Source organism: Galleria mellonella, unplaced genomic scaffold, assembly GCF_026898425.1.
Source record: "Galleria mellonella isolate WM207_F2 unplaced genomic scaffold, CSIRO_AGI_GalMel_v1 utg78, whole genome shotgun sequence".
Taxonomy (NCBI): Eukaryota; Metazoa; Arthropoda; class Insecta; order Lepidoptera; family Pyralidae; genus Galleria; species Galleria mellonella.
The window spans coordinates 3,407,472-3,422,873 of NW_026442151.1; the positions used below are offsets into that span (position 1 = coordinate 3,407,472).

General features: G+C 33.1%; 1 protein-coding gene across 6 annotated transcripts in view; it reads right to left on the reverse strand.

Moving 5' to 3' along the window:
* Positions 1-15,121, reverse strand: part of LOC113517617 (cilia- and flagella-associated protein 65-like) — a 24,248-nt gene extending 9,127 nt beyond the window's left edge. Inside the window, exons 1-23 of one of the 6 annotated variants that reach the window (XM_026902350.3) lie at positions 14,817-15,121; positions 14,216-14,435; positions 13,045-13,199; positions 12,382-12,501; positions 11,856-12,138; positions 11,427-11,508; positions 10,852-11,032; positions 10,314-10,420; positions 9,352-9,484; positions 8,362-8,525; positions 7,145-7,312; positions 6,474-6,540; positions 6,215-6,385; positions 5,736-5,924; positions 5,232-5,308; positions 4,860-5,130; positions 4,395-4,634; positions 3,570-3,743; positions 2,710-2,853; positions 2,134-2,249; positions 1,529-1,648; positions 1,141-1,273; positions 362-499 (exon numbers count right to left, since the gene is read on the reverse strand). In XM_026902350.3, the coding sequence (XP_026758151.2) occupies positions 362-499; positions 1,141-1,273; positions 1,529-1,648; positions 2,134-2,249; positions 2,710-2,853; positions 3,570-3,743; positions 4,395-4,634; positions 4,860-5,130; positions 5,232-5,308; positions 5,736-5,924; positions 6,215-6,385; positions 6,474-6,540; positions 7,145-7,312; positions 8,362-8,525; positions 9,352-9,484; positions 10,314-10,420; positions 10,852-11,032; positions 11,427-11,508; positions 11,856-12,138; positions 12,382-12,501; positions 13,045-13,199; positions 14,216-14,435; positions 14,817-14,927 (3,564 nt within the window). In that variant the 5' untranslated portion in view covers positions 14,928-15,121. The remainder of the gene's footprint in view (positions 1-361; positions 500-1,140; positions 1,274-1,528; positions 1,649-2,133; positions 2,250-2,709; positions 2,854-3,569; positions 3,744-4,394; positions 4,635-4,859; positions 5,131-5,231; positions 5,309-5,735; positions 5,925-6,214; positions 6,386-6,473; positions 6,541-7,144; positions 7,313-8,361; positions 8,526-9,351; positions 9,485-10,313; positions 10,421-10,851; positions 11,033-11,426; positions 11,509-11,855; positions 12,139-12,381; positions 12,502-13,044; positions 13,200-14,215; positions 14,436-14,816) is intronic. The other 5 variants (XM_052901448.1, XM_052901449.1, XM_052901450.1 and 2 more) reach the window with 5 other exon arrangements.
* Between the last annotated feature and the right edge of the window lie 281 nt (positions 15,122-15,402).

A 15,402-nucleotide genomic window follows, 5' to 3' on the forward strand; every position in this document is an offset into this window, starting at 1 on the left:
TTACTAGTAATTCTCCCAAAAAGATGGAGTAATGCTTAATATGACCATTATAATAGTCTATTATCGTCCCACTACTTAGGATCTTTCATGAAATGTATTTTTTTTCCGAATTTTCATGCTCAATTTCAAAGAACATACCAAAATCGGCCTAGTGAATGGAGTTTAACATTTCGTTCTGTATTTTAATATTTTTAAATAGTACCTATGTATTATGTAATTTTAACCTCAAATTCGTATTTCGTTGAACCCCGAAATTTCGGAAAACATTTAATGGTAAGCCGTCTGGTCATTAATCTCTTTTTATATCTAAAACGAATTTCTCATTTTTCTTTATGTAGATAGATAAGTGATAAATATTTACCTGTTCCCACATTTGTTTTAATAACATTCTAGGATAGCCATCACGTTGGCCTTTGGATGAAATCGACACTGACATAGCCAAATAAAAAGGTTGCGGTTTCTCAATATCCAAAACGTACGGCGGCGAATCATTGATATCCTACAAATAAAATAATGTTATTCTGATTGTTTTAATTTTTACACAATGAATATAATGTCTGAGTATGGTCATGTTAGAAATGGAAGCCATGTTTTAAAGAAAGTGTTAAATATGAAATTGTATAGATGTAAAGGAAGGGCACCACTGAAGAAAAGATGGATGGACTGTAAAAAATGATACGCATAAAAGACGAGTGAGCATGGAAATGACAGTTGCCAGGGATTTGTGGAAGAGTAGACATACTGCCCCGACCCTAAATAAATGGGAAAAGACAAAGCAATGATGATAATGACGGGTTTTTATGAAAATTTACGACAGTTTGTCCATATTAATAATTTTCACGTTTGCAGAAAAATACAATGACTAATCTTGACAAAATTAATGCGAGACCAGCAAGACAGTAAAAACTTTCGATTAAAAAAATCATGTGAAAGATTATTGAATGAATTCTTAATCAGCTAATATATAATACATAACATATATACATAAGTTACAAAATAAAAACAAAAGATGCTCATGTTACATATATATATATATATATATAGAAACAAAATATTGTAAAATTCAGACCCTACTGCCTTTGGAAGTCGGTTAAAACCTATAAATAAGATCACTGTGTTTACTACAGAATGTTTACTAACTGGATGTAACGTTCCATGTTCAGTTATAATAAATTCTTGGTTGCACTTTTCGATTTTGTTCCTTCTAAGCGACTCGTTTCTTTGGTAGCGTTTGCGTTCTGTCAGATCCAAAATTTCGCATGCTACTGTCGTCCTGTAATATGTATGTAAATTGTAGTCCTCGACTAACTTTCCAGTGATGGAAACTTGAAAACTTAATGTGAATAAAGGCGGTATAATGTAAGATACAAATATTTTACTCGTCGTAAAATGTAGGCAAATGTGAGTTACATCTGCAACCTCTGGCTAATCTCTAAATTTGTCGTGTCATTACTGGTTTTTTTTTTTACTTTTATCATATAAATTGAGATGTTTGTCCACTATATTGTATTGATACTATTGTACTGACGTGAACGTAGCAGGCTCTTGTAACGTGTATACAGTCATTGTTATCCATTCTGTGCACTTCGGTTGAATGACACCCCAACATGGAGTCATTACTATGTTTACTATATTTGCTATCCTTTCTCTGAAATAATAAAAAAATATATATGTTAAAGCAACTTATTTACAATATGAACTTTTAAATCATCATCCAATGATAATCAATTCAATGTTTTTTTAACATAATTAAAAATATTATTATGCAAAAAATATAAATTCATAAACAATGTAAACTTATTACAAAAAGAATTGTTAAAATCGGTTCATAATATTAATTACTGAAGATATCCCTTAACAATAATGTAAGCCGTTAATGGCTTACATTATTGTTAAGGGATATATATGAAAGACCCCGGCTTTTAATAGCCGGGGTCTTTTTAAACAAAATATTTTTGTTAGTATAACGGTATTTTATTAACAACCAATACCTACACTTTTCTCTACTTTAATACGTCCAATACAAAGCCGTTTAATACGTTTTTGTTTAAATTGATTGTTATTAGGTATTGGAAGTTTTTTAAGCCTGAAATATATTGTGTCTTTCTTTATCACAATAAAACACCAACTTACGGCAACCAAATAAATCGCATGACGCGATCGGTATCATTGCAAATTGATAATATATCTCGGGACAGAGAATGTGTCGGCATTATTGGTATTGTTATGTGCTCCACTGATAAATAAATCTGAAAAATAAGTGGTTAATGGGCGCACGGACGGTACAGTTTTATCGCGGTAATATAATACCCAATATGACAACACTATTTTATCATTACATTATAATAGGAGTGTTAAATGTATGCAATTATATAGAGACACTTAATTTTGCATTATATGATACTGTACAATCAGGATTACCACCTACTTACTTTAGATAATAAATAGGGATATTAAGTTCGTATGTCGTCTTTGCAATTTTAGACGGATATTATGGTAAGCAAATACTTCTGGGTTTTAGAAGCCTTGCGCTTCATTTAATGGCACATTAATTAGAGGTATTAAAATCTGGTGTTGGTTTAAATAGTACTTGCATTACCTATTTAAGGAAATATTTGACTTTCCCTTAAATAAGTAACCAGAGTTACAATTCCGAGGGGTTTCTACATGGCTTAATCCGGTTCTAATTTTATAAAAATATAAAATTACCACGTCATTCCTATATGCGTTTCTGATAACTTTTTCAACATAACTTGGTATATCGAGTCTTGTTTCTACACAATTTGGAAGACCGCCTTGTCCTCTTACAAGTATTTTTACCGTATCGTATCCAAAGGAGCAATAAAACGTCACCTAAAATGTTTTCAAACTAATTATAATTTATAATTATAATAATTGATTTATATTCACCACATATGCAATAATTATGGAGTATCATCTCCGTGGTATTAACAGTTAGATAGAGATCATGGTCATAATGTAGCTCCTTACGAGTTCATCGAAATGTAGACATCTATTGACAATTTTTAATGGCCATAAAATAACCAAACAATCTAACATCACAAATTCAAAATGTATCCATATAATTATAATGGACGGGCTATTTACATATCATTACCACTTCTAATGACTAAGAAATTAAACTTTGATATCAAACATTTCACGGATTAAACTATTCACCCCTCAAGCCAAAAGACAAAAAACATTTTTGTGTTTCATGTGAAAAATATCAAGCGGACATCAGATGAATTACACAAAACTGTATTATTATTATCATCTGCCGTTAACTGTCCATCCCTGATATAGGTTTTCCACATAAGAGGAGTTTTGCCAGTGGTTGCCACGTTTGGCAGGCGAGTTGGCAACCGCAGTTATGCTTTAGTGATGTTTTAAAAAAGATGGTGTTTCTCATTCCTCGATTGTTACATTCCCTTAATCGTCTCTTACGACAGCCACGGAAAAGGAAGGGATAGCCCATTTTATGGCGGGACCATACGGCGTACAAAACTGTATGTACCATCAAAATGTATATTAGCAAAATAAAAAATGCAAAAGTTGGGTGACCCGACCTCGTAATCAACCATTTCAGTGGGCATGAATGCGAATGGTATCGCCAGTTTGCCGAGCGGTGGCACTTCGGCGAAGTACAGGAGGCAACGGATAACCGAGTCCGGGGATATTGTGTTCCCTTTCAAAAGTCGCCACGTCGTAAATACAACCGTCGGATTGTACAACCATACGATCTGGAATTATTAATGTAAATCTCCAAAAGTAGAAGACTTTTGATGTGAAGTTAGAAAGTGCACCTGTATGTAAATGTGGTAACCGTCACCAAGCGGAGAGATAGGGATTGTTAATAATGAGATTTAACAGATCCATTACTAGCAATATACTAGAATAGGTCGAGTTCCACGTGGTTCCCCCTAGAAACTATCGTGGTTAATTTTTGATGAATCATCACGATGGGCTAACTAAACTGCTTCATTTTCATCTGTCATCCCACACTGGCGCCTCGCCAGCGTACTCGTATACCCATAACGCAGGCGGGGCTACCATTCCATTTTCATCAATTAAAAACAAACTGTCACCAAGCATCTCGCATGCATTGCCTTTCCTGAAGACTAAAATGTTATACCTCCATATGTTGTAATTTCACTGCAATATCTTATTTTTCAAACCTAAATAATTATGCAAGCATATCTGCTTGATAAAAGAAATACAAGGACGACAGAGGTAACCAAATAAACAACTAAATAGTCTCTATTTTTAATGGTACCTACTAGTACTGGCTAATCAAAGATTTTTAAACTTTTTTGTTTTATTATAATATCCTTGGAATATAAAGGACTTGGTTAATCTTAAGCACTGAACAATAGATGCATATTACATATTACCCTAATAACTGGATCCAAATTATTGATTGGTACTTTGCCACAGTCCAATATTGCTAGATAGTCGTCTATACCGACAAGACGTCGGAGTGGGGTCAAAACACCCTTGGAGTTCAAATAGGCGTATAAGTTTAGATACAAACTTATTGTTCTCTGGTTGGGTAACGTCATCACGTAACACAACACAGTCTGCCCTTCGTAGGCGTAATTGAATTTCAAATGAAGGATACCAGGACAATCATTCTGGAAAATTCCAATTGTTTGTTAAGAGGCTTGCTGAAAACTTCAAAGGAACTCGTATATCGATCCGTTGCAGTACAATAAATATAGATATCACAGAATTTTGGATTGTATTAACTTGTAGTTTTTGTCACATTTTCATGTCAACAATAGATTAATATTTTTAGTCAAATTAGCTTTAAATCAAAATAAAATTTTATTATTAATAGTACTGACAAAAAATGATACCGTGACTATCCCACTGAGCGGAGACAACTCGACCAAAGATCGATGTGTGCAAGTATGCCTCATCTCATATGTAGATATACCAATCTGTACTTGAATCATTTCGCAGTCGCATATTTTCTCTCTGCGTAAGTTCCAGGGTACCGGCACGTTGTACACGCAACCCAGAACGAATATAAATTCTACGTTTTCATTACGCACGCACAAATCAGGTGCATATATATTAACGGACATGGGCTTATTTGGCCGACAGTCCATTAAGGCCTTGTTTAGTCTGTATAGAAAAGGAGATAAATAATTTGATTTATTAACTCTAAACGTGACTTTCATGTATAATCCAATATTAATTGATTTTTACAAACCAATGGTACTTACTCATTAACATTGAAAATGTTCCAAACACAATGGTTGCTCAATATCACGGGACACTTCACAGATATTGTACGTTTTACCTGCACACCATTTTTCATCAATTTATATAGTTATTATTGTTATTGACACTAAGTTGTTTATTTATATTTTTATTTTGTTTGCATATTATGTACATGGTACAGAATGAAATTTCTGGTATTCTCGTGCATAGATATAAAACAAGTTATGAAAATAGATGAAGCAAGATGTGTTGTATAAAGATGTAATGGAGGCCTTTGGCATTCGTTTCTTTCTGCCTGGCTGGAAGGGTCGTGACAGGAAGATGAAGTATTAATACCGTTATGATATTTATTTCCGCAGTATAATAGATAACAATCGTGTTGGCAAAAAAATATTACCCATGATATTGCTTAGATACAGAAAGTAATGATTAAAAAAGACTGGTTCCAATAAATGCTTTTTTTCTGTATATTAGAAACATCAGAAGAGATATATATTTTTACGAACCTTAATAGTGGGGTATATCCCGTCGTACCAAATAGTACAAATAGTTTTTTGTATAGGCTGAATCTCATCTATTTCTTCATACTCGGTACGAAACAGTACAGTATATTTGATGTCTATTTGACGAGGCCCAGCACCGGCGGGTATCACAGTCATTGCAACTTCGCATCGACTGGATGGCTTGAGACTGTTCTGTTATTGAAAAAAGGGTCTACATACATTAGCCATTCTCATGAATATTTCTACATGGTAAAGTGATTACATTGATAACAAAATAAATATGGGACAATTATGGAATAATTTCTAAAATCTTTAAAAAAAATATCAACATCTGTTAAGAACTGATGAAGATATCGTTATACAAATCTAAGGAGTTTAGGACATAATGTGACGCCCATGGTGAATGTGTCTGATAAGTTTTTTATAATAAAATGTAAATCAATTGTGTGATTGTAATTAATAAAATATAACAAATTACTTACAACTGTAGAATTTATCTCAAGTCTATCCGCACTGAAATCATCCCCCATACCGTCGATTGTATGGAATAATCTAGACGTAAAAAAGCATGATCCGTAGTTATAAAGCGTAACGTTGAAAGGTAAGCTATCACCTACGACTATGTCGTGCAGATTAATCGTTTTTGGTATAACCTGCAACATAGAACGTGTAGTAAAAGTGAATACAAGTAAATGATAGAATAAATAATAATAATAGCTTAAGAAGAAAAACTAAAATAACCCTCAAATCTGGTAATTCCGAAAATCCTTTTATGTGAATAAATATTTCCGTAGGTTCGCCAACTGGCCTGCAACAATCAAATAATTTCGTGTACATATATGTACTATAAATAAACGTATCCTATCTGAACTACTATACATCCTTAGTGGCATATTGCGTTTCTATTTAATCGCCCACTGTATCATATTCTGATATTGAAATTTTCAGCATAAAAAGTTGCAATAATCCCACTTGAATCTTTTACAATAAGTAAACATCTAAGCGATTTGTATTGAAGGTTCATAATTCGGAATCTTTTTCTGCAAAAGCTACTTTAATCGTTACTAAATTAGTACGAGACAAAATTATCTACATCGGTCCAGAATTTACTAAAATCACACACACGCGCAGAGTCAGGCGTATACGTATGCGCTCACACACACACACACACACACAAACAAAAATATTAGAAATTAGGGACCTTTTATTTCAAGTCGCTTAAAATATTTTCATGTTTTAACCTAGGTTGTTTAGGAAAAACTGTTAAGGACATGACTATTTCATCATCATCAACATTACTATTTATTAGTGCTTAAATACTGATTTTCACCCCGCTGTCCCTTTCTATTACCAGGTACTGTAAAGACACATACCTATGTATAAAAACTGTATAATTTCCAGCAATAACTTACTTATTATTAATTAAACAGATGCATGAAAATGTAACTGTAGTTTCGTACACTTTATTTGGAGTTTTTGGGAAAAACCACCAGTGGTATTTGATTATTTCTTTTGGAGGGAGCACTATTGTTCCACTGTTATCCGCACCAAGCCAAGGAACGCTGTTTAGCACTCTTATACTAAAACAATCATATTACTTGTAAGAAAATAATGAACATGGTTGAGATGAATTTAGTATTGAAAAAATTTGGTATTTCACCAGAAAGAGACTTTATATAAAAGTCATTTGCTTGCCTATTTATGTTCCATTCATGTTTCTACCGTGAAGCAATTATGTTTGCATAGCTATGCTTGAAGTGAAATATGGCAGTAAATTACAGAATACAGAGGCATAGTACCTTAATCCTCAGGAATGGCAACGCATGAAGTGTGTCATGTGCGACACAGTGTACTCTGTTATGCCCATGGATGATACTGTTTATTTCTATAGGTGTCGGTTACCGCTTTTCATCAGATGGACCGTTAACAACATTCTTAGTAGTTTTGAAATGGCAAATAATGACTTAGGTATGGCATTGTATGAGGGTACCATGGGTGTCACAGAGTAGGTATTGTGTGATACTCATGCTTTTATTCATCTCTATGAGTGACGGTCACCTCTTTCCATCTGGTGGGTCGTCACCTTGTCATTCTAAGCGGCATAAAAAAAATTGTTAGTCGTTTAATTCCTTTATATAAAAAGATAATTGTCTCCGATGCCCATAGTATCTTTCTCTTGCTATTCTTAAATACTACTCATACAAGACATTTCGCCGCCTTTTCGTATTTTTATGACTTCTGTTTTTAAATAGCCGTAAATCATGGATTTTCTTACGAAAATTAGGATAAAAATATACATGTAGTTGATATATATACTATGAGTATAGTTGAGTGACAAATATGTTCATCAAATTTCACATTTAAAAATATAATGTAAAACTAGCTGCATCCCCCGACTTTGGTCGTGTAGATTGGGTTATTGGGGTATTGTAGGTATTCATAGGCAACGATAACCGCTTACTATTAGGTAGGCCGTATGCTTTGTGTGACACCTCAATGGTTTAAAAAAATATAGAATAAAAAGTGTATTTGATGTCCGTTTCATTAAAGTCCATTGTAATGTTGATAGAGTAAAAAATCTCCAACTATTTTTAATTTTTTTTTTTATAGTAAGTTAAATAATAATTACTGCAAATTCATCCTAGTCAGATTATGCAAATAAGCTGTACAGTAGTTGGTGCAGTCGGTGATGGTGGGTGGGAACTCATACACGGCGTGTGTGGATGGGTTATACCCATGGGACATCAGCTCTACTTGACTGACTTCGGCGTTACCAGATAAGCAAATTCGAGCCTGAAATAAATATGCTTAAAATTGTAATTGAGGAATAGCCTGTCATTATACTCACATGTCCATATGAAGATGTAACTTAAAATCTAGTATATGTTTTATCTTGATACGCCAATTAGAATATATAAAGTATAAAGTAGCGCACAAAAAGATACGTGTGTGTGTGTGTGTGTGTGCGTGTGCATGCGTACGTATGTGCGTACCTGTTGCGTGCTTGCGCGCATGCAACCTCTTCCTTTCCCGTGGATGTTGTAAGAGGCGACTCAAGGATTTTATTAGTCGAGGGATAGGCAGCAACGTCCTTCTTAAAACGTCACCAGTTAACCTAACTACAGTTGCCAATCCGAATACCGAGCGTGATAACTACTAGTCAAACCCCCCAAAAGGGAAATGAAGATGATGATTTCATAGGCTACAAGAGTCGCTGCTTGTAGTATTGTTATTGTTGTAGTAGTATGCAGAATTATAGTAGTAACGAAAGCACGGTGTAACAACTTAGAGGCATAATGCATGATATTTTAACCGACAAAAGTCCGTCAGTATTCATTAGTTTCATAAATGGATCGGAGTTTAAGGACTTCAAATAGAAAAGGCTTGTCTGTCTAACGGACATGACACAATTTGTGATAATAGACTTCGTCCGGCATATTAATTCTCACATGTTCTATCAACTAAACTGAAGGAACGCACTAGTCGGTATAAAAAATTGTTGATCACTCCAAAATACAGAGAATAAAAATGTTTATTTTAACTTATAATCTAAATGGACTCGTTGTTAAACATAAAACAGTCAACGTTATGTTGCGTAACAAAATAAATGCAAAGGTACCTTATGAACTTTATTTATTATGAGGTCCCATGTCTCATAATAATTACCGCAAGACTTCGGTTCCAGAGCAACAGAAATAATTTGCCATCCTCTACTCTGTACAATACCGCACATAGGCATCACTACGAAATTCCTATAATAGAAACACGGCAATAATATAATGCCTGAAGCTCGTAAAACTATGACAAATATAGAAAAAATGACCCAGTATTTTATGAAAATTATTTAGCTATTAAGTAACTAAAGAAGATTGACGTCAAGCAGGCGGCCGGTTGTAAAACTAAAAGCCAAATCTTTTTGTAATATAGATAAAAACATATTACGCCGACCCCAAATAATAATTGGGATAAGGGTAGGAAGATGATGAAGATGATGATTTAGCTATTAAATAACTATGTTGATATGTAGGTATAGATACTTTTCAGTTCACTTATGCTCTTATAAATGATTTCAAAACGGGGGAGGTTATTTATTCGCCTAAATTTTTTTTTTTTGTTAAAATATGTTGCGATAGCGTATTTATTAACATCTTTTCTTCCTTTGTCTTGCCATATGGTCCCTGCATAGAATAGGTTACACCTTCCTTTCCCGTGGATGTCTTATGGGAAACTTAATGGTCGATGAATGGGCAGCAGCATCCCTCTTAAACATCAAAACTTAGCTACGTTTGTCAACCCGTCGCCAAGTGTGGCAACTACTGACAAAACTTATAGGGAAGATCTATGTTCAGCAGTGAGCTGTTAACAGCTAATATAATAATAACAATTTCTTCCTAAGATCTTCGCCAAATCTGAACCTATTTTCTTATTTTTTTTTTTTTTTGCAATCGATGTAAATAATTTTTCTGTGAAAGACCCATTCTAATTATACAAAAATGGTACTTGCTATTTATTTGTGTAAAATCATAAACTATTTATTAAATATTCATACAATGATATTAATACCAATGATTGTTTTCTTACGTAGAGTATGGTGCTTCGAATTTAAAGTACATTGGTATTTCCAATTTATTTGCTAGCATAAAGTTGGAAAAAGTAGTTCTTGCTGGTACTGTTGGTGGTAAGACTATCTGTTTTAGGTAAACAACAAAATATTATTAGGTACATAAAAATCGAACGTTATTTAGATTCTTCAGTACCTACTAATTCTTCTGGGTTATTTTGGGGTATATAATCTTACTGGCATAAAAAAGAAATAGAAATACTTTATTGCAAAAAAAAATCGATCATACTTGATTGCTTGACCGATTTAATTTTTTTTTTTTAATTTTATTCGTTGGATACAGGGATGGTTTAAAAGAAAAAAAGTCGGAAAGCCCCTAAAGTTCAGCTGAAAAATAAAAAAAATAAAATAGGTAATTTATCATAGGAATGGCTACTCCGAATAATTTTAATAGATGGCGTTGATACGTAGTTTACCGGGTCAGCTAGTCTTAATTATACTCATATTATTCACTAGATATTCATATGCTATCTATACTACAAGTACAGAAATGTTGACCTCAGACGGACATTCCCAGTCCGTGGTCCATTCAGTGCACGGTAACCATGTATTACCGACACACGGTATGCGGAACCACGTGTGCTTCATTTTAATTACATCTGAATGTTCTCCATCGAACTTTTTATATTGAAAATCACCACACATCAAATATCCGTATACTTCGTTTTCCATTTTTGGCCTACGAATACAGAAAATATATGCCTATAATGCCTAAAAAGTTCTATCACTATTTATCTAATAGCAATTGGCGGTAGATCGTCTTTTACAGCCGTACTCAATCGCAAACTATTCTTGAACCTCATCTCTAAGTTGCCTATGTAAGATTTTAAATATACTCAGTTCTATTTAAAGTAAGGGTCTTCGGAATAGATATTAGTAAGAAAAGTTATGAAAGTAGGATGAAGCAGAAATTCAATAAAAATAGAGTATTTTAACAAGCAAATCTCTATCTCTGCTTGAGATACTTGACGTGATGACAAATATTTTGGCATTATATATATTCTCTATTTTTAATAATTACAGCGTTTAGCAGAGAATTAGTATTATATATAGATATAGTACTCGTCTCTTACCTAAATCTAATAGTGAAGAGTCTAGATTCGTTTGGGGGAATTACAGAGTCGATGGGATCTATTAAAAATATATTGTCTGGATCTGAAAGTATATTTTTTTTTTAAATTTCACTAATTAACATAATATTCACGGTAAGGGCAATCATTCTTTTTTCCCTTCATTCCTGATTTTAAACTCAGATATAGTATAGGTGACATGTCCTGTCTTACGATTATAGTAAAATATTACACGTTTAATATAATTGTGGCAATAGTTGTTTTAAATTCGCGACAAATGTTATTTGAAATTAAGTACAATTAAGATGAGGAAACTATATTGGCAAAGCGGGCTGTAAACAAAATAAAGTTAACAAACTATGATCCAAATAAACATAATTAATAGGTCTTTTAATCCCAAAATATAGCTAGTGTAAAAAAATATCGACCAACCTGCCATCCACTGAATACAACCTTCCTCTTGTTCGTGATTAGTAACGCTTAGTGTTTGAGATATATTCAAAGTTATATCCGATATACTACCCGTTCCAAAATCGAGATATCTTTCGAAAACTGAAGCCGATGGTATATAAATTAAACGTTTAAGGCTGTTCTCCATAAGATGCATATAACGGCTTTTACGTTTCCAATTCATTTCGAAGACATGGTCGTTGATGTTGGATAAAGGATTACCAGGTAACACTACAGTGGCTAACACATTTAAAAATAATGGTTCCTGAAAATTATATCTAGTTTTTATTATGTAAATACTTATAAAGATGAAAAACCAGTTGGTTATCATCACCGACAGGGCAAATTTCTGGAAATTGCGCCGCTAGTCCCCGTTAAAACACTATCAGGTAGATACGTCAATAAATCAAGGAATTTAAATATTTTTGCTTTCTAACATTTGGGTTGTCGTTATTTTTAATTTCGAGAAATTGTTATTTATAAGTATTTTTCACGAATATACGAGTACCTGATTCAACACTAAACAGACCATCTCTGCTATATAAGCTCCAAGAGCTGTACCAGTAAATAGTACCGTGGTAGTTATTGTTTCAAATGCTCTGATAAGTCCACAGTTGCCTGTAGATATCTAAAATTAGAAAGAGATCGAATTACTTTCAATTAGATTAATAATTTACACTAATAAAGGGCCACGTGGTCCCGGCATAGAATAAGCGACCCCTTCCTTTCCCGTTGGTTCCCAAGAGGCGACTAAGGGAACGCGAGGAATGGGCAGAAACGTTCGTTATAAAACATGTCCAAAGTCTAACTGGGGTTGCTAATCCGCCTGTCAAGTGTAGCAACTGTGTACGCTGGCACGGTACTAGTGAAAGATGATAGGTGAAATTGAAAGCAGGTCAATTAGCCCATCGTGAAGACTTCCACAATAATTAACCACGATGGTTTCCAGGGGGAACTGCGTGGAGATCGACCTGATAAGGTACATTGCTAGCAATGGGACTGTTAGACATTACTAACAATCCCTTTAATCCCCCAGTAATGGTGCTCATTATAATCTCTTTCCCCCCTCTTGAAGATGGTTAGGTATGGGTTTTTCGTCTGTACGATACGACCACTGGTAAAGCCGCGGGATATTTAATAGAATATTTTAAGCTAGTAATATTAAACGTACTTGAAAATATCCTTGTCCGTATATTGGCAAAAGCCATTGATAAGTAGTATCCACAGCAGACTTATTTATAATCTTAACAACTGCCCTTCTATGTTCTGACACGTTTTTGCATATTCTGAACATCAATTTCTTTTTGTTCAGTATCACTTCTGGACCTGAATGGAAATGGTAAAGCGTAAATGCATCAAATGTTTCACTACATAACTATGTAATTGTATAGGTAGCTGATATATACAGGAAATGTAATTAGACTAGTTACGTTCCCACGTTTTCTAGTTTCTTCAAGTACCTACAGTGAACAACGAATAAGTACGTACACGAAGTCTTTATTATTTATTCATTCTATTAATATATATAATATGTATTATTTATTATTTATGTAGAATTATAGGTATTTATATATTAAATGTACGTTTACATAATAATATGTTAATAAACGTTCCATATTTTTGATATACAGTATAAGTAATATTACTATGTAGAAATCAGTTTATACTTGAAAACTTGCCATAATATCATCGAGGGTAATCCAATGTATTAAATAATTTAACTTGTTAGTACAAGCAATATATTTTACATTAGCTGTAATTCGCAGCTTTGTCTGCGAGAAAGAGAAGAATAAAAAAAAATAATTACATATACAAACAATTTGAGAACATTTCTATTATGCTACTCGTATCTGAGATAAAATTGTGATAAAATTTTACTTTTATTTCTTTGTATTTGTATAATACTTCCTTTATACGAACTCCCTGATTTCAAGATTTTCCTAGAGGCTACAGTATGGAGTTCTTCAATAATTAAAGATTATGTCTGACAAAAAATCGACTTCAATTTTGATAAGACCGGGTAGTTTAATTAGAAAACTAAACTACCTATTGAACAGATTTTAATAAAATTTTCTATGGCACCAATCTGTAAGTATGTCCTTTCAGATAAAAATATAATTTTCCAAATTCATTTAGAACTGACGGAGTTATGAAATAATTGACAAACATAAAGAAAAACAACCGAATTGAGAACCTCATTCTTTTTGAAGTCGGTTGAAAAGGGCGTATCAAGATTTCTACAGATTGTCAACAAGCACATAATACCCTTAGTGTTGCAGGCATCCATAAAGTATAGTGTTATCCCTATCTACTATATTATAACTTGTAAAATGCGTATATACCATAACATTTCCCAGTGACAGTCAATCTATAAATATTTCCGTCGGTGTCATCTATGACATAATAATCAGTGAAAGACTGTCCGGTTATATTTGGTCGAAATAAGATCCTGACTTCAGCGCAATCAGTTGGTTTAACTGGTGTCGATGTGATGGACAGTTTAAATACGTGATCTATGCTGTTCAATGCATACATAAGTGAAACACGATATGTAAGCGTTTTCTGAAAACATGTAATTTTACTTATAGTATTTTTGTTTATAGTAGGTTTGCCACAGGACCATCTAATAAATTTAACTTCAACCGAGAGAATAGTAAATCGACGATTTACAAGCATGTGCGGTGAAGGACTTTCCCAAGGATAAAGCGATCATCCCAATTCTATTACTTGCTGTTGTATATAATAAATGGAATTTGTTAGCTCAGTACCTATTAGTTTGAAGTCCAACAATGGACCATGACTATGTAATGGCTTATTTAGCTATTACATAGTCATAAATACGCCTATATAATTTCGAATGTAATAAATTTCTCTTTTAACTTAAAATCTAAGATTATCATTCGCATATGTAAATACAGGTAGGATAAGTATAGAAAAACTTACTTCCGACTTATTTTCGATTGAAATATTTTTTTCTGCTACGGTGTCCACAGGGATATTTCTGAAATCTATTGTCTTTATCGGCAATGCACTTTCATCAGAAAAATTCTGCATTTTGATTGCAAAGTGCAAAAAATATATTTTTGTTTGCTTTGTACACTTATTTATTAATTACTTAATATTTTTCTTTAGTTTTACATCAAAAATTATCTATATAATGTCCTGTGATATCATATATAACGTCATCATAATGACAATATTAACGGATACCTAGATATTTAAATTGTTAGCCATAGAGGTGCCATATCGTTGATTTATTTAATACGTACTGTGTCTTTGTACCTTTAAATTTTGGATTAAATAGTACAAAACAACTCTTATGGCGCAATTTTTTTCCTCCGTCTGTCTGTCTGTTATTTGTTATCGGTGCTCTCTCAAATCACAATTTTGATTAAAAAAAAAAGATTATTATTGATTCTGTTGAAACATCAAAGCTTTTAATCAATTTTTCCTTTATTTTTTTTTATCTATAGTAGTATTACTTGTACTTTTATTTTTTTTTAAATGAAATTTAAAAACATTACTTTTT